Source organism: Hylobates moloch, unplaced genomic scaffold, assembly GCF_009828535.3.
Source record: "Hylobates moloch isolate HMO894 unplaced genomic scaffold, HMol_V3 SCAFFOLD_10, whole genome shotgun sequence".
NCBI classification, from domain to species: Eukaryota; Metazoa; Chordata; class Mammalia; order Primates; family Hylobatidae; genus Hylobates; species Hylobates moloch.
The window spans coordinates 84,598,403-84,618,650 of NW_026652285.1; the positions used below are offsets into that span (position 1 = coordinate 84,598,403).

A 20,248-nucleotide genomic window follows, 5' to 3' on the forward strand; every position below is an offset into this window, starting at 1 on the left:
AGCTTTCCTAACCCTTTTTGAAAACTTAATTTTGCATCGCAGTAAAAGATACATAACATTTTAACTACTTCGTTTCTTTTTTTTTTTTTTGAGACGGAGTTTCGCTCTTGTTGCCCCAAGCTGGAGCGCAGTGGTGCAATCTTGGCTCACTGCAACCTCTGCCTCCCAGGTTCAAACGATTCTCTTGCCTCAGCCTCCCAAGTAGCTGGGATTATAGGCACTCCCCACCACACCTGGCTAATTTTTTCTATTTTTAGTAGAAACGGGGTTTCACCATGCTGGCCAGGCTGGTCTCGAACTCCTGACCTCAGGTCATCTGCCCACCTTGGCCTCCCAAAGTGTCAGGATTACAGGTGTAAGCCACCATGCTCAGCCTATTTTAACCACTTCTAAGTGTACAGCTTAGTAGCATTAAATGCATTCACATTGTTTTATAACAATCATCACCTGCCGGGCACAGTGGCTCATGCCTGTAATCCCAGCACTTTGGGAGGCCGAGGTGGGCAGATCACGAGGTCAGGAGATCAAGACCATCCTGGCTAACACGGTGAGACCCCGTCTCTACTAAAAATAGAAAAAATTAGCTGGGCGTGGTGGCAGGCGCCTGTAGTCCCAGCTACTAGGGAGGCTGAGGCAGGAGAATAGCATGAACCCAGGAGGCAGAGCTTGCAGTGAGCCGAGATCATGCCACTCCACTCCAGCCTGAGCGGCAGAGCTAGACTCCATCTCAAACAAAAACAAAACAATCATCACCATCTAGCTCCAGAACTTTTTCATCATTCCAAGTGAAACTCTGTACCCATTAAACAGTAACTCCAATTCCCCCATCCCCCAGTCCCTGTTCTACTTTCTGTCATAATTTATGAGTTTTCTTTTTTTTTTTTTTTTTTTTGAGACAGAGTCTCGCTCTGTCGCCCAGGCTGGAGTGCAGTGGCGCAATCTCGGCTCAGTGCAAGCTCCGCCTCCCAGGTTCACGCCATTCTCCTGCCTCAGCCTCTCCAAGTAGCTGGGACTACAGGCGCCCGCCACCACACCCGGCTAATTTTTTTGTATTTTTAGTAGAGTCGGGGTTTCACCGTGGTCTCGATCTCCTGACCTCGTGATCCGCCCGCCTCGGCCTCCCAAAGTGCTGGGATTACAAGCGTGAGCCACCACGCCCGACATGAGTTTTCTTACTCTGGTTATCTTGATTCTTTAATGTGCTCCCACATCACCCTCTACTTCCTCTTTTGTGAGTAGAACCATGGTTTTCTTTTTATTGAAGAGTCTTCAGAGCCTAGCAGAATACCTGGACATGCTTAATAAATATTTGCTGAATTTGACTGATGGAGGTCTGGGGATTTTAACTTGGGAAACAGCATTTTGTAAGATTATTCTAATTGAAGTAATTATTAAATTTAAGAAGAACAGGGCTTCTAAGACATTGATTTCTATAATGTTTATCTCTCTAGGTGAAGATGGTGGCACATGGTTTCTTGATCTGAAAAGCAAGGGTGGGAATGTCGGATATGGAGAGCCTTCTGATCAGGCAGATGTGGTGATGAGTATGACTACTGATGATTTTGTAAAAATGTTTTCAGGTGAGTTTTCCAGTTTATTAGTTTACCTTATATAATATTCAGACAAAATTTAGTTCTGACATTTTGCTTTATCCCTTCCCAAATAATCAAGACTTGTAAATGTTGGCGGCAGTGGAATCTTAGTTTTGGGAAGGCTGTTCTTACTGTTGCCTCTATTGCCACTTCTCCCTCCTCTCACAAGTGGAAGGTAGATGTCAGAATTATTTTCTTCCATTACTGAGAAGCCAGTAATATAATGTTGGGAACAGCGAGATAATTCAAAGGGACTCCGGGGTGGGCTTCATCATATTAGCTGGCCTAAGGTATTATGTTTCCAATAACACCCCAGTCACTGGAGGCACTGAACTCCGTAGCAGCAATTCGCTTATTGAGAGTAAGGTCGTGCTTCCATCTTGCCAGCTGTTTCAATAGGAAACGCATACCAGCCCTTGGCCATGGCCTAGCGACCCTGCTTTCTGTGGAGTCCTAAACCCAGAGAACCTTTTGTGTGATTTTCTATTCTGTCCATTTACCTCTAACTGTGCCAGAAAATTAAGGATAATTTTCTCTCTTCTACTCTTAGAAAACTACTCCAAATAAGTTAATTAACTCAAATTCTAAAAAATTAGAAGCAGCACTTGAAACTAAGCATAACATTCTGATCTAAAGAGTCTTTCATGGAGTGAATTATAAATGTTATTCAGACTTTGTTCTGTTTTAATCTTTTCTAAACAGGAACATGGTGTATTCTGTGCCCTCTAAGTCTTTCTTTCCAGTTCTAATTCAGGATGCTAATTGCCTGCATTCCATCTGAGCCAATCTGTATATGGTGTACTAATGATCAGCATTTCTTCAACTTTTCCCTTTTTTTATAGTGGTGTTAAATGTTCATATAAAAATTAGAAATTATAGGCCAGGCATGGTGGCTCACGCCTGTAATCCCAACATTTTGGGAGGCCAAAGTGGGAGGATCACTTGCGCCCAGGAGTTTGAGACCAGCCTGGGCAACATGGGGAAACCCTGTCTCTACAGAAAATACAAAAATTGGTTGGGTGTGTTGGTGTGCACCTGTAGTCCCCAGCTACTCCAGTTAAGGTAGGAGGATTGCCTGAGCCCAGGAGGTGGAGGCAGCAGTAAGTCGAGATACCACCACTGCACTCCAGCTTGGGCGGCAGAATGAGACCCTGTCTCAAAAAAAGAGAAAGTATACCTAAGAAAAAAGAAAATAAAATTATTTTTACCATACCACTGAAAGATGACCATAATATACATATGTATTATGCTAAACCATAACCAAACCAAAATATGGTTTAGCATCTATATATGTATATTATGCTCATCTTATTATGGTTTGCATAATTTGGTTTAGCATCATACATATGTATATTTGTATGTGTGTGTGAGTGTATATAAATATACATGTGTGCTTATAAAAACAGGATCATACCATTACTACTGTTTGGCAATCTTTTTCACTTAATACATTATAACATCTTTCAATGTTTATCATTGGTTATCCCTTTAATGATTTTTTTTTTTTGAGACGGAGTTTTGCTCTTGTTGCCCAGGCTGGAGTGCAATGGTGCAACCTTGGTTCACTGCAACCTCTGCCTTCCAGGTTCAAGCAATTCTCCTGCCTCAGCCTCCAGAGTCGCTGGGATTACAGGTGCCCGCCACCATGCCTGGCTATTGTTTTATATTTTTAGTAAAGACAGGGTTTCACCATGTTGGCCAGGCTGGTCTCAAATTCCTGACCTCAGGTGATCCACCCGCCTTGGCCTCCCAAAGTGCTGGTATTACAAGCGTGAGCCACCGCACCTGGCCCCTTTAATGATTTTTAATAGTGTTTCTTCAGTGTTTCAACAACTATTTCTCCATAGAGATTAAACACAGTGCTTTGGACACATTTAATAAATGCTCAGTGAACGTTTGGTGAATCGGAATCTTACAAATATTTGTTTTAACATGAAGACCATTTAAAATAAAAATTTATGTATGATTTATTTATTGCATGATTGCTACGAATTAAGCAATACTCCCAACAGTCCTTTCCAATAAAATGTTTTCCATTTTATAGCAGTAAGTACTGAGGCTTTGATAAATTAAATAATAAGCCCAAGGTCAGCTGATGAATGAGAAAATAGAGCTAGGATTTGAATCCAAGCTAACTCCAAAGCTTATGCTCTTCATTATCATGCTAGTCTGCCCTCCAAAGGTGAAGAAATCAAGTGACTTCTTTCTTTAATTTACATTTCACTTACGTAGCATACATTTGAAATAATAGGCTTTCTATTGGTATCTTTCTTTGAATGTGGTCTTGGGTTCACTGGATGAGGCCAGTCAGTTATATGAATTCTTTAAAAAAAAACAGTTATTCTTATCAAGTATATTTTATAGGTATGGTTTAGATCGGGAGCAAGTGAGTTTGCTTGTGCTTCTTATGTCCTTTTATTCTTACTGTTTATCCCATCTGATTTCCTTTAAATGGGCACAATTTAGACTTTATATCCTAAGAATTCTCTTTGACGAAACCATAGCCATTTCTATGCCTAATTTATGTAGTGGATACATTATAAATACAAAAATTTAGGCCAGGCGCGGTGGCTCATGCCTGTAATCCCAGCACTTTGGGAGGCCAAGGCAGGTGGATGACTTGAGGTCAGGAGTTTGAGACCAGCCTGGCCTACAGGGCAAAATCCTGTCTCTACCAAAAATACAAAAATTAGCCGGGTGTGGTGGCACATCCCTGTAATTCCAGCTCCTCGGGAGGCTGAGGCATGAGAATTGCCTGAACCTTGGAAGGGGAGGTTGCAGTGAGCTGAGATGAGCCACTGCACTCCAGCCTGGGTGATTGACTGAGACCCTGTCTCAAAAAAAAAAAAAAATTAAAACAACATATATATGAATGAATATCAAAAGCCTATGCTAAGTAAAAGGTGCTAGATGCAAAAGACTATATACTGTTTTATTCCATATATATAAAATGTCCAGAAATAGCAAATTTATAGAGACAGAGAGCAAATTAGGGGTTTGGGAATGGAAATAGAATCGACTGCAAAGAAATGAGAGAATTTTTTGGTATGATGAAATGTTCTCAGACTGGACTGTAGTTATGGCTGTGCAACTATAAATTTATTAAAAATCATTTATACTTAGGATGGTAAATTTTATTGCATATGAATTAGACCTTAATACTGTTTTAACAAAAGTTTTTTAAAAAGCTAGTAAGCTTGATGTTTTACACACACACACACACACACACACACACACACCTCCCTCCTCAGGTAAAGTAATATCGCTCAATTTACTTTATTTCTATCATACTGCTCCACCATACAGTGGCCTCTATTGGCCAGAAGGAGAGATTCCGATTAGTTGGTTACTAGTTGTAGCTGGTATCAGTAGTTCGGTTCCTTTTTATTGCTGAATAGTATTCCATTGTATGGGTATACCACATGTTGTTTATTCACTCACCAGCCGATGGACACTTGGATTGTTTCAAGTTTTTGGCTATTATGGATATTGCTGCTGTGAACATTCTCATACATGTATCAGTATGGATATTTGTTTTCATTTTTCTTGGGTAGATTTTTAAGAATGGAATTGTTAGGTCATATGGTAAGTTGATATTTAACTTTTTTTTTCACTTAAAATAAAATAGAGATAGGGTCTCGCTTTGTTGCTCAGGCTGGTCTTGAACTTCTGGGGTAAAGCAATCCTCCCACCTCAGCTTTCCAAAGTCCTGGGATTACAGGCGAGAGCCACTGTAACCAGCCAATATTTAACTTTTTAAGAACCTACCAAACTATTTGCTACAGTGACTATATCATTTTTATAGTCCCATCAGCAATGTATTAAGGTTCCATTTTCTCTACCTACTCACCAACACTTGTTGTCTTTTAAAAACATTTTTTTTAAATTGCTCCTTGCAGAGCAGGGTTAACTCATAGGTAGTACACCCAGAGTTGGCTTGTTGTCTTTTGTATTATAGCCATTCTAGTAGGCATGTAGTGGTATCTCATATGTTTATTTATGTATTTATTTTTTGAGACACAGTCTTGCTCTGTCTCCCAGGCTGGAGTGCAGTGGCATAATCTCGGCTCACTGCAACCTCCACCTCCTGGGTTCAAGCAATTCTCATGTCTCAGCCTCCCAAGAAGCTGGGATTACAGGCATGCACTACCATACCTAGGTAATTTTTGTATTTTTACTAGAGATGGGGTTTCACCATGTTGGCCAGGCTGGTCTCAAACTCCTGGCCTCGAGTGATCTACCCACCTCAGCCTCCCAAAGTGCTGGGATTATAGGCATGAGCCACCGTGCCCAGCCTTGTGTGGTTTTAATTTGTATTTTCTTACTGATAATGATGTTAAACATAATTTCATGTGTTTGAAAGCTACTTATATTGGGTGAATTGTCTATTCAGTCTTTGCTCATTTTAAAATTGAGTTGTCAGCCAGGCACGGTGGCTCACGCCTATAATCCCAACACTTTGGGGCGCCAAAGAAAGGATCACTTGAAGGCAGGAGTATGAGACCAGCCTGAATAACATAGTGAGACCCTGCTTCTACACACACACACACACACACACACACACACACACACACACGTAAAATTGAGTTGTCTTTTTAATATTGTCAGATTCTTTATAAATTCTGGATGCATGTTCTTTATTGGATATGTGATTTGCAAATATTTTCTCCTATTATGTGGCTTCTCTTTCCATTTTCTTAAAAGTATCTTTTGTATTACAAAAGCTTTTTGTTTTGATCAAGTTTAATCTATTATTTTTTCCTGTTATGGTTCATGCTTTTCCCACTAAATATTTTTTTTACTGTTGTGAATGAAATTATTGTCATTAGTTTATTTCCAAATTGCCTGTTTCTGGTATATATACCTATAACGAATTTTTGTGTATTGATTTTGTATCATTTGAATTAATCAGTGAAGCCCTTTTGTAGCTGGGATTTTTTGTAGGAATATTTTAAATTAATAATTCAATTTCTAGTTGTATATCAATAGCTTTTTAAAAACAGCTTGAGATATAATTCATATACCATACAGTTCACCCATTTAAAGTGTACAATTCATCTATTGCTTTTAGAACATTTTCCTCATCTCAAAAAGAAACCTCCTATCCATTAGCTGTCAACCTCATATCCCTCTATATCCCCACCTCTACCCCTAAACAACCACTAATCCACTTTCTGTCTCTACCCATCAGCTGTCAGTGTAATATCTCTCAATATCCCCACCACCAGCCCTAAGCAACAACTAATCAACTTTCTATCTCTATGGTTTTCCCTATTCTGACTTTCGTATGAACTGAGTCATGTAATATGTGATCTTTTGTGACTGGCTTCTTTCACTTAACATAATGTGTTCAAGTTTCATCCTTGTAGTAGCATGTATTAGTATTTCATAACCTTTTAAAAAATAATTAAAGTGAAATTCAGATAACATGCAATTAGTCATTTTATTTTTTATTTTATTTTTTGAGACAGAGTCTCGCTCTGTCACCCCAGCTGGAGTGCAGTGGCATGATCTCAACTTACCGCAACATCTGCCTCCTGGGTTCAGGCAATTCTCCTGCCCCAGTCTCCCAGGTAGCTGGGATTACAGGAGCCCACTACCACGCCTGGCTAATTTTTGTATTTTTAGTAGAGACAGAATTTCACCATGTTGGCCAGGCTGGTCTCGAACTCCTGACGTCAGGCAGTCCTCCTGCCTCGGCCTGCCAAAGTGCTGGGATTACAGGCATGAGCCACCAGGCCCGGACGCAATTAGTCATTTTAAAGTGTACAGTTCAGTGACATTTAATATATTCACAGTGCTGTGCAACCACCCCTTCTCCCTGGTTTCAAAACTTTCTCATCACTGCAGAAGAATACCTGTACCATATATAAGTAAGCACTTCTCATTCTCACCTCCCCTGACAACCACTAATCTGCTTTTTCTCTATTGATTTGCATATTCTGCATATTTTAAATAAATGGAATCATGCAATATGTGACCTTCTGCATCTGACTTATTTTACTTAGCATAATGTTTTTGAGGTTCATCCAAGCTGTAGCATGTATTAGTACCTCATTTCTTTTTCTGGCTGAATATTATTCCACTATATGGATTTACCACAGTTCATTTACCTATTCATCTTTTGTTTCTGCTTTCTGGCTATTATGAATAATGCTTCGATAAACATTCATATACAAGTTTCTGTGTGGATATATGTTTTCATTTCTCTTGGCTATCTACGTGGGAGTTGAATTCTAGGTCATGATATAATTTTATGTTTAACCTCTCAAAGAATTGCCAAAAGGTTTTTCACAGTGGCTGCATCATTTCATTCCCACCAGCAATGTACAAGGATTTCTATTTTTCCATATCCTTGCCCTTACCAACACTTCTTTTTTATTATTTTGTTTTTTCATTATTGCCACCCTAGTGGATGTGAAATGGCATCTTGTTGTTTTGATTTGCATTTCTCTAATGACAAATGATATCATACATTTTTTCATGTGCTTATGGATCAAAGGTATTTCCTTGGAGAAATGTCCATTCAAGTCCTTTGCCATTTCAAAATTTGGTTATTTGTCTTTTATTATTCAGTTTTAAGAAATTCTGGCCAGGCACAGTGGCTCACCTGTAATCCTAGCACTTTGGGGGGCTGAGGCGGGCAGATCACCTGAGGTCAGGAGTTTGAGACCAGCCTGGCCAACATGGTGAAACCCCGTCTCTACTAAAAATACAAAAATTAGCCAGGCATGGTAGCAGGTGCATGTAATCCTATCTACTCAGGAGGCTGAGGCAGGAGAATCGCTTGAATCCAGGAGGCGGAGGTTGCAGTGAGCCAAGATCACACCACTGCACTCTAGCCTGGGTGACAGAGAGACTGTCTTAATGTCTCAAAAAAAAAAAAAAAAGAAAGAAAGAAATTCTTCATATATTTCCAGTTATGTTTCATCAGATGCATGATTTACAAATGCTATTTCACATTTTTTGTAGGTTGTCTTTTCACTTTCTTGATGATATATTTTGAAGCACATATGTTTTTAGTTTTGAAGTTCAACTTACCTGTTTTTTTTGGTTCTTACTTCCAGTGTCATATATAAGAATCCTTTGCCAAATCCAGGTTAGGAAGCTTTATCCCTGTATTTTCTTCTAAGAGTTTTGAGTTTTACCTCTTACATTTAGGTTTATGATCCATTTTAAGTTAATTTTTGTAGATGGTAGGAGAGTCCAACTTCATTCTTTTGTATGTGGATATCCAGTTATCCCAGCACCATTTGTGGAATAGACTGTTCTTTCCTGTGTTAAATGGTCTTGGCACCCTTGTTGAAGATCAGTTGACTATAGATACATGGGTTTAGTTAAACCCATAGATGTATAGGTACAGTTAATTATAGAATTACCAAATAACTCACAATTTCTACTTGTAAATATATACTCAAAAGAATTGAAAACAGGCACTCGAACAAATAAATGTACATGCATATTCACAGCAGCGCTATTCACAATAGGCAAAAGACAAGAAACAACCCAAATGTCCATTAAGGGATGCATGGATAAACAAAGTGTGGTATATACATATAATGAAATAGCAGTCAGCCATAAAAAGGAATGAAATACTGATACATGCTACACCATGGGACATTATGCTAAATGAAAAAAGCCAGACACCAAATATCACATATTGTAGAAATCCTTTTATATTAAATATCTAGAATAGGTGCATCCATAGACACAGAGAGCTGTTGGTGGTTGCCAGAGTCTGGAGGCAGGGGGAACTGCTAATGCTGAATCCCTGAGGGTTTCATTTTGGGATGATGAAAATGATTGAAACTAGATAGATACCACGTGTTGCGTGGTGGTACACAACATTGTGCCTGGACTTAAATGACACTGAATTGTTTCTCTTCCTTTTCTTATAAGGGCACTAATCCCATCATTCCGGCTCCATCCTCATGATTTCACCTAAACCAAATTATTTTCCCAAGGCCCCACTTCCTGAGACCATCACACTGAGGGCAAGAGCTTCAAGATATGAAGTTTGGGGGGAATGCCAACATTCAGTCCATGACACTTAGCAGTCTTTCTGTACTCTTCCCACAGCTTCTTGATGCAGTTTTCTACGTTGTCAAATGTATCAGCTCGTGTCAGTCCACTTCTCCCCTGGAGCCCTTTGTCTTCATGTTATAATGTATACCTCATTAAGCCTGCTACACAGCTGTTGTCCTAGAAATTTAACTCTCTCCTGCATTGAATCTCCTGTTTGCTGGATCCCATGTCTTCTTTCTTCCTTTACATCTTCATTTTGGTGGCACACATTTCCCAGTAGTTTCATGAGAAAGGATACATTAGAGATAATTTTTGTGTGTATCTGAAACTACTATTATTCTACCAACTCTCTTGACTGTCTGGGTAGAGATTTCCAGGTTACAATTTATTTTCCCTCAGAATTTTGAAGCCATTGCTTTATCATCTTAAGATTATCGTTGAGAATTTGATGTTGTTCTTCTTAATCTTTTCTATCTACCCCTGTCCTTTCTGAAAGTTTTTGAAATCAGAGACATATTTCTCTGTGGTGGTCTGATATTTCACAGTAATAAAAGGTAAATGTCATTTTCCCAGTCCCTTGAAAAGTTCTTATATTATTTCTCTGATAGTTCTCTCAGTTTTCTCTTCTGACTTTCTGGAGAAAAAGATCATCTGATTTAATCACTTATTTCTCCTATTACACATATATTTGTATAATTCTTTTCACCTTCTAGGAGATCGACTCACCTTCTTTTTCCTACCTTCCTATTGCATTTAATTTTGTTGACTAAAATTTTAATTTCTAAGAGCTCATCTTGTTTTCTGATGGTTTTTCTTCTTCCTCCTCAATCCAGCCCATCCCCTCTCTTTCCCTGGTATCACTGCCTTTCCCCCTTTCCCTTTGTCTCCTCTCTCCCTCCCCTTCATCCCCTCTTCTTTTCCTCTCTCCTTCCTGTGCTCCTCCTCTTCCCTCTTTCTCTGCCTGCATCCTGTTCTCCATCCCTTGCTGTATTAATTTCTTTTATCTCTGAGGGCAGAGATTATGGAATTTTTAATTTGTTCTCCATTTACTCTATTTTAGTTATCTTTCATCTGAGCCAGCATTGTTTCCTCCAAGTTGCTCTTATCTGTGTTTTGGTTTTGGTTATATTTGATGTCCATTCATCTCTATGGGCAAGGCTCTGCAAAGCTGATTGGAAGATGTGTGTGAGTGGGGTGGGTGGAATGGTAGGCTTCACTGTAGAACAACAGAGCATGATCCAGTTGATTTAACTGAAGGACACCCAGATGTCTGTATTTGCGTTTTTGGAGGGGCTGTTCTGTTCCTTCCAGAATAAAGATCTTTCAGTATCCTCCATATAAATAAAAGTTACCCCTTCATTTATTATTTGTAAGTATTGGGATTTTAACATCACATTGTCTTAAAGTAGGACACAGCTCAGTTTATTCATTAAAATAAAAGAGTTGGACTTGATCCTTTCTACCTATAATAACTCTATGAGGCTTTGCTATAACCTCTACTTAGAATAATTTAAAGGCATTTAATAGCTCAATATAATATATATATAATACATTAACTCGCACACCTTCTCTACAAAGAACCTGTGTGGGGCACAGGGGTGGGGAGGGTGGCTACTAATAAACGAAACACATATTGTGCCTTCTAGGAGATATGTCATCTATATCAATTAGCATAATGTAAGACAGAAAATCATAAATGAGGCTGGGTCAGATGGCTCACATCTGTAATCTCAGCACTCCGGGAGGCAGGTGGATCACTTGAGACCAGCCTGGGCAACATGGCAAAACCCCATCTCTACAAAAAATTAGCCCTGCATGGTGTTGCTTGCCTGTAGTCCAGCTACTCAGGAGGCTGAGGTGGGAGGTTCAGATGAGCCTGGGAAGTCGAGGCTGCAGTAAGCCATGATCACACCACTGTACTCCAGCCTGGGAGACAGTGTGAGACCTTGTCTCAAAAAAAAAAAAAGAAAAGAAAAGAAAAGGAAAAACAAAAGTCATAAATGAAAGGCAGACATATCGGGCTTTGAATTGCAGCACTGCCTCATACAAGCTGTGTGACCTTGGGCAAGTCAAAATCCTTTTTGAGTCTGTTTCCTCATTAATTCCACTATGTGATAGACCCTGTACTGACACTGGAATAAGAGTAGCAGATAACAAATGTACTTTTCTCCATGGAGCTCATATTTATTACATGTTGTTATTAGCTACAATTCTATTTTAATGCTCACATTTTTTATACCCTGGCATTTCTGTGGTTAAAGTAATGCTAACACATATTTTGTGTCCATACACTATACTTTTAATGATCATTTCTTAAGAATATTTTGTTCATTTACACTGTTTTTTTGAACTAAAACTTGAAATGTTAAAAGTTTAATGAACTATCGTAAGTTGGAAAATTAACTAAAATAGACAGTATTTGTTTACCAGAATTCATTTGAAGGCTGTGTATCCTTTGGTGTATAAAAATCTTTTTAGTGTAAAAGCATTTGATATAATCTTTTGCTGATTGTTGTTTTTATGCTAGCTCTTATAAGATATTGTTAACATGTAAGTCTAGGAATTGGGATTCCCAAGATACTGATATAAAATGCTGTAACAAAAATTTCTATGCTTCTGAGGTTTATAGAACTCAAGGAGATTCTTTTTAGAATGCATGTTCTTAAAGCAATATATCCCTAAGGGCACTAATGGTTGCTTTTCCCTCTCTCATTTTCTCATTTTAGGGAAACTAAAACCAACAATGGCATTCATGTCAGGAAAATTGAAGATTAAAGGTAACATGGCCCTAGCAATCAAATTGGAGAAGCTAATGAATCAGATGAATGCCAGACTGTGAAGGAAAATATAAAAAAAAATGTCGACTGCTATGCTCAAAAGTAAAAAAAAAAACTCAACAGTTAAAATCTAATGTTTGTTTTCTTACCTGTTGCATTATAAGGATATGCACGTTTGTTCTGGAAAAAATAGAATTTGTCTCTAAAAGACTTGAAATTGTAATTAAAATGGCAAGCTAATCAAACATAAGCTTCATTAAGTGGGATTCTAAGACAGTATATGTTTTTATATTTCAAGGGTTTAACCTTTTGAGCCTTACATCTCATTCACTGTCTTTCTCCAAGAAAAGTATTTTGGGCAGACAGTCAGATCAAGCAGTAAAATTAGCTCTTTCAAATCTTGTCATGTAAAATGAAGCTAGTCTGTTTTAAAATTTTTAGTTTTGGATTGTATACTAATGAAAATCTTAATGATGTTTTTGATTTTTATATACTTATTTTAAAGAAAATCTTATATAGTGCATTTTACAAAAATCATAAAAAACGAATTAACTACTACTGGAGAGGACTAAATGAAACAATCATTTTTCATTTTGATAACTAGCTTTCCAAGTGGACTTAGCCATAGGAAAATATTACTAATGTAATTTAACAAATTGCAGTATGTGTTCCATTTAAAAATGTATAAATTGTCCTAAAACAAAATAATTTTCCCCCTAGGAGTATGCATTTGGCTACAATGTTTTGAAACAGGAACCTTAGGTCATTGGTATGGGCTGAATTGTGTAACCCCCAATTCATTTGTTGAAGTCCTAACGCCCATTTCTTTTGAATGTGACTATTCGGAGATGAGGCCTTTAAAGAGGTGACTAAGTTCAAAGGAGGCTGTTAGTCTAATCCAACATGGTGTCTTTTGGACATAAGAGATACCAGCGATGCATACACAGAACAAAGACCAGGAGAGGACACAGTGAGAAGGCAGCTATCTGTAAGCAAAGAGAGAGGCCTCAGAAGAAACAAAATCAGCAGAACCTTGATCTTTGACTTCTAATCTCCAGAATAGTGAGAAATAAATTTCTGTTGTTAAGCCGTCCACTGTGGGAGGCCGAGGCAGGAGGGTTGCTTGAGGCCAGGAGTTGAAGGCCAGCCTGGACAACATAGTAAGACCCTGTCTCTACCCCCATAATAAATTAAAAAGCCACCCAATCTGTGGTATTTTTTTGTGGCAGCCCCAGCAAGCTAATCCAGTGGTTTGAGAGGCTGGAAGGGTTGAGGGGAAGATAAATTTTAAAAAAGCTCTTATCTTTCATTTCAATCAGTTAAAAATACTTGCTCAGTGTAACAATTTTGCTTCTCATCTTCCACTCTAATATTGTGCCATTAAGCAATTTAGCTAATCCTGACATTTCTTAGAATCATAATGTTAGGAGAATTTAATCTGTATTTTACAAGTTAGGAAGCAGAGGATCAGAGATGGGAAAGGACTAGCCCAAGGCCAAAATTAACAAGCCCTATCTAACAAAAACTTTCTAGTATATTTATGTTGAATGGAACTCCAAGATCTCACCTCTCCATCCAGGAATGGAGTCCATGAAATCAAAGTGAACTTAAAAATAGGACCGTTTCAACAAGTCAGGAGATTCACAGCAACTGATCAAAGGGAGTCCAGTCAACGTGAGCAAGCGTGATTATGATGAGGAAACCCCCTCTGCTTTAATCCACACAAGGAACGTAACCTGAAGTAACCTGATGTTAACCAACGTGCTATTTCTACTATGCTGTTTCCTTGTTCCTGCTAGTGCTGCCTTACAAATGCAGACCGTTCTGTCATACCTGGTGGGGCTTCTGTTTATTTTGTAGGCTGGATGCTACCTGGTTCATGAATGACTAATAAAAGCCAATTAGATCTTTACAATTTAATTTGTTGAGATTTTATTCTTTGACATTCTTAAAGGTTTGGGAAAATTAGAAGTAGAAAATACCGTGAGGCAGCAATCTCTGGGTTCTGGCCATTAAAACATGAATTTGCTAATTATACCCATCCCAACAGGGGGATTGAGTCAAGGGACCTTGCCCTTTTCTTGATTGATCTGCTTGATTATTGCCCCAAGTGATTGTTAGTTAGGTTGCCGATTGGAATCTCTGCCTTCTGGCTTAAAAAATTTTTCCAAATTGGAGTAAATTGAGCTGACTGGTTTTGAGCTTTGTAATGTTAGGGGACCAGCAATGAGTTCCTCTGATCCAACCAATCATTAGTAGATTAAACCTTTGTTTTAAACCCATCACAGTCCACTATTCATCCCTTTTTTAAATAACCATTTAAAGATTTTCTACCCTGAATTGTGCTTTGAAAGGGATGGTTCCTAGGTAACACAAGGTAGAAAATTTACATCTCAAAGGCAGAGAACTTACATTTCAGGCCTAAATATTGTTATTTGCCAAGACAGAAAGGTGATGCTAAGAAGCCCAGTTAAGACAAAATGGTCAAAGGTGAGGTTTATTTGCACTGATGCTCTCACCTACTGTAAGAATTTCTACTGATTTTCCTTTATAGATACACATTTTTACAAAGAGTTTCAAAATAACTGGCTAAATACCGAAAATACAAATTTTGGAGACTGATTTAATTCAATAGGCGGTCTTTTCAACTTAGCTTCTGTTTCTTAACTAGATTACTGAGTTCAGGGCAGAGCCCATTAGCAAATAGAGCAGACAAAGGGTTTCCTATTTCTGGACGCAGATGGATAGTTCTGAAAAAGAAGAAAACCTGCTTCACCCAAGGGCCTAATTTTTATAAATATTACTTAGCTTTCTTTTTGCCTTTGAAATAAAACAGTAACTAAGTGAAAAGGTCGGCAGATTCAATTTTCTTATAAACTAGTTGCTTAAACTTTTCATTTGCCTTCTACATGAGATCTTTTAAAGAGGCAAACATTTTTGAAATCTTTTTAGAAGCTTTTGCACATCAATAGGTATCCTTGGGAGGGCCTGATTCAGAAGCCCTCATTTTTTAACTCAATTCTTAGATGAACAAACAGTTTTATTCATCTGGAATGTTCCACATAATGATCATCATAATTCTAATTTATCTTTAGTAAGATTTCACCATTTTTTTTAAGTATTTGCAGCTTCTAGGCCCTAACACATGTAAAAGGCAAACACAGCCAGAAGGTGAAATACACAGTTCTTTAAAAATTTAAGGATGCTGGCCAGGCGTGGTGGCTCACACCTATAATCCCAGCACTTTGGGAGGCTGAGGTTGGCGGATCGCTTGAGGCCAGGAGATTGAGACCAGCTTAGCCAACATGGTGAAACCCCGTCTCTACTAAAAATACAAAAATTAGATGGGTGTGGCAGCATGGCCTGTAATCCAGCTACCCAGGAGGCTGAGGTTGCATTGAGCCAAGACTGTGCCACTGCACTCCAGCCTGGACAGCAGAGTGAGACACTGTCTTAAAAATAAAAAAAAAAATTAAGGATGCCATTTTTAAGTTGAATCTTGAGTCTCTCAGAGTCAAGATAGAAGTCTGAGTGAAATGCCATGAGGTTGGGTCATTGTGTTTGCTATCCATCTATCTATCTGTTTTTGTCCAGGGTTCCTGGCTTATAATTCCCATAGCCCTTGTTACAAGCTTTTATTACAATGTTGGGTGTGTTAGGCCTTGCAGATAGGGCTCAGGAAACAGAATCTCTCTGATCTTCTCTTGCCTTCCTTTCACCTCTGCAAGGCAGAACTGTGGGTCATATAAACCCTCATTCCAGAGAGGGTCCTGCTCCATATGCTGGGGGAAAGAATGCCAACTTAATGAAGCCTCCATAAAAACCCAAGAGGACTGGGTTCCAAGAGCTTCTGGATAGCTGAACACATGGAGGGTCCTGGAGGGTGACACACCGCGGGAGGGCTGGAGAGCTCTGTGCCCCTTCCCAGTACTGTGCCCTATGCATCTCTTCATATGTATCCTTTATGATTTTCTTTGCGATAAACTAGTAAACATGTTTCCCTGAGTTCTGTGAGCTGCACCAGCAAATTAATCAAACCCCAAGTGGAGGTTGTGGGAACCCCAACTTGAAGCCAGTTGGTCAGAATTTCCAGAGGCCCAGAGTTACAACTGGTGTCTGGGAGGTGGGGCAGTTTTGGGGACTGAGCCCTCGACCTGTGGCATCTAACACTATCTACTTGGAGACAGTAGATAGTGGGCAACATAGTGAGACCCACTATCTCCAAGTAGATAGTGTCAGAATAAAATTGGAGGACACCCACTTGGTGTCCACAGCTTAGTGTGTGGGAAAAACCCTCACACATTTGGTCACAGAACTCTTCTTGTGTGTTGATGATTGTTGTTGTGTTAGTATGAGAGCAGAGGAAAAACGGTTTAGAGTTTTTCCCAAAACAGTCATGTAATGCTATCATAGTATCCCTCAGTGCACGGATGTTTTCTTTTTTCTGCCACTCATTCTAGAGTGCAGTGGCATGCTCATAGCTCACTGCAGCCTTGAATTCCTGGGCTCAAGGTCTCAGCTTTCCAAGTCTCAGCTTTCCTGGGCTCCTACCTCAGCTTTCCAAGTAGCTGGGATTACAGGCACATACCACCATGCCTGGCTTTGTTTGTTTTTTGTGTGGACAAGGTCTCACTTTGTTGCCCAGGCTGGTCTCAAACTCCTGGCTTCACGCAATCCTCCCACCTCAGCCTCCCAAAGTGCTGGGATTATAGGTGTGAGCCACCATGCCCAGCCTAAATAATTTTTTAAATTCCAGTTTTTAATTATTCTTTGTTAGGATACAGAAATGCTTTGTGTCCTGCAATACTGTTAAATCTCATTAGTTTTAGCAGCTTTTTTTGTAAATCCCTTAGGATTTTCTATGTATGTGATTGTTATCTGCAAATAAATAAAGACAGTTTTATTTCTTCTTTTCCATTCTGCGTGCCTTATATATTTTTTTCTTGTCATATTGTACTGTTAGACCCACAGTATAGTGGTGAATATTGGTGGTGAAAATGGATATCCCAGCCTTGTTCTTAGTCTTAGGGGGGAAAACACTGTGTTTTTTCACCATTAACTATGATAGTTGTAGGGCGTTTTTTTGTAGATGCACATTATCAGGCTGATTGTTGTTTATCTGCTGAGTATTCTTAATCATACATGATTGCTGAATTTTGTCAAATGCTATTTCTATTATCTATTGAGATGATTAGGTTATTCCCCTTTATTCTATTAATATGGTGAATTAAAATGATTTTTTAAAATTACTTTTACTTTTTTTAGAGATGGGCTCTTGCTATTACCTAGGCTGGTCTCAAACTCTTGGTCTCAAGCAATCCTCCTGCTTTGGCCTCTCAAAGTGCTGGAATGACAGGCGTGAACCACTTTGCCTGGTCTAAAATGATTTTTTAAGTTAAAAATATTGTGCTGTTTTCCCCAACCCATGTTCGTTGAAGCCAAATGTACTTAAATAGAGACAAATAGCTGTATCTAGGGGAATGATGGCAGTTTAGGAAGTATCAGGCTTCACTCCCAACCAACAGAAAGTTCAACTAGAAACTATCCACAGGCCAGAAAATCCTTTTGTAAAACCCAATACTTGGAAACAAGTTTGAGACACACATGGTCCACAGAACTGAATGAAATCTGAATTAGAAGGGTAAGGAGAACAGTCTTTTTTTTTTTTTTTCCCCCTTTTTAAGAGACTGTGTCTCACTATGTTGCCCAAGGAAGAATAGTCTTATTCCAGCTGTGGCACCCCTTTCCCTCCAAGTCAGCACAATGCCAGACAGAGAAGATTCTCCTGGCCCACAGTTTCTACTGGGGAAAAGAGAAATTCAGACAGTCATCTAGCTTACCTAGTATTCTGAGATGTTTCCCAGGCAGCCCACTGTGGTTTCCCCTCAAGGGGAACACTTGGGGAAATGGCATCACTAGACCACTCAGGGCCAGGTAGAAACAATGAAAGGAGGCAGAGGTCATAGTAACCAGCACATGGATCTTGGTAATACCTCTACACCAGATTAGAGATACCAGCCAGTCTCAAAGTCCACCCACAAAGCTGAGCTAGTCACCTTCAGAAGCATGGTGGGAATTTCAAGCTAGTTTGAGTCCTTAGATAGCTAGTCTCTGTGCCCAGCCTCGGAGCCCACCCCAACAATCCTACTCAAGCAAGGAAACTCCCGCCTCCATGCACTGGAGAGAAGGAGCTAGACCAGCTTGACCCAGAAAGTCAAATGAAGATCTACTCAGCCCTTAGCCAAAAATCCCACCTAACAACCTACCTAGGCAGGAAGACTCCCACCACTGAACATTTCAGAAAAATGTTCTCAGGCCAGACTGGCCTGACCTGAGAGGTCAAACAACCACTCAACTCAGCCAAAAGCCCACCCCACAGTTCCACCCTGACAGGGGGGCGATCCTCAATTGTGTCTTTTTTTTTTTTTTTTTTTTGAGATGGAGTTTTGCTCTTGTCGCCCAGGCTGGAGTGCAATGGCATGGTCTCAGCTCACTGCTACCTCTGCCTCCCTGGTTCAAGCGATTCTCCTGCCTCAGCCTCCCGAGTAGCTGGGATTACAGGCACCTGCCACCACGCCCAGCTGATTTTTGTATTTTTAGAAGAGATGGGGTTTCTCCATGTTGGCCAGGCTGGTCTGGAACTCCTGACCTCGTGACCCACCCGCCTCAGCCTCCCAAAGTGCTGGGATTATAGGCGTGAACCACCGCACCCAGCCTCAATTGTGCAATTCTAAGGAGCATAGCTTGTGATCCCACTTGTCCCAAGCAATGACTCCACCTAACTTCCAAGCCCAGCCCGCAGCCTTGCCTAACTGCAGATCCCAAATATCAGAATTGCTTGGTTAGGGAATATATCCTGTGACTAACCTGACCGAAAGCCATCACAGTACTCAGCCAGCAGCTCTACCCAATATCAGAGCAAAGGCAGTAGCCCAGTCAACTACAGAAATCACAACAAGCTCTGCCTGTCTGGGGTCATTCCAGCTTATCTGGGAGCTGGCCCTTCCAGAATCACAGGCTAAATAGTGAAGGTCTATTCCTGCCAAAGAACACCTTCAAAAGCCAGAAGAGGAGGCGGTCTTCTTCTTCTTCTTTTTTTTTTTTTGAGACAGAGTCTCGCTCTGTTGCCCAGGCTGGAGTGCAATGGTGCAATCTCAGCTCACTGCAAGCTCCGCCTCCTGGGTTCACGCCATTCTCCTGCCTCAGCCTCCCGAGTAGCTGGGACTACAGGCGCCCACCACCACGCCTGGCTGATTTTTTTTATTTTTAGTAGAGACGGAGTTTCACCACGTTAGCCAGGACGGTCTCGATCTCCTGACCTCGTGATCTGCCCGTCTCGGCCTCCCAAACTGCTGGGATTACAGGCGTGAGCCACCATGCCTGGCCAGGGGTGGTCTTCTTAAATGCTCAGACAACAATGCAAGGACACAAAGATTGCAAAGAATCAGTGAATTACGACACTTCCAAAAGACACTAATAAAGCTTCAATAATGGGCCCCAAAGAAATGGAGATCTAGGAAATGACAAAGAATTCATTATAATAAAGAAGTTCAATAAACTATAAGAATATATGGATAGAAGATTTAATGAGATTTGGAAAACAATACACAAGAAGTTTGAGAAAGAAACAGAAACAATAAAAAAGAAATTCTAGAGATGAAGAATACAATGAGTGAATGGAAAAATTAAGTAGAAGCCTTCGATAGCAGACTCAATCAAGCAGAAGAATAAATCAGTGAGCTGGAAACAGAACATTTGAAATTATCCAGTCAGAGAAGCAAGAAGACAAAAGAATGAAGAAAGCCTGCAGGAATTTTGGGACACCATCCAGAGACCAAACCTTTGCTTAATAGA

General features: G+C 39.8%; 1 protein-coding gene and 1 long non-coding RNA gene across 2 annotated transcripts in view; one reads left to right on the forward strand and one right to left on the reverse strand.

The window, feature by feature from the left end:
• The window catches only part of HSDL2 (hydroxysteroid dehydrogenase like 2), a 92,768-nt gene extending 78,454 nt beyond the window's left edge, over nucleotides 1–14,314 (forward strand). The window contains exons 10-11 of the mRNA XM_032164890.2: nucleotides 1,452–1,580; nucleotides 12,344–14,314. Coding sequence (XP_032020781.1) covers nucleotides 1,452–1,580; nucleotides 12,344–12,456 — 242 coding nt within the window. The 3' untranslated portion in view covers nucleotides 12,457–14,314. The remainder of the gene's footprint in view (nucleotides 1–1,451; nucleotides 1,581–12,343) is intronic.
• LOC131384336 (uncharacterized) overlaps nucleotides 1–20,248 on the reverse strand; it is a 34,029-nt gene that overhangs the window by 4,392 nt on the left and 9,389 nt on the right. The gene's annotated exons all lie outside the window — the stretch shown is intronic.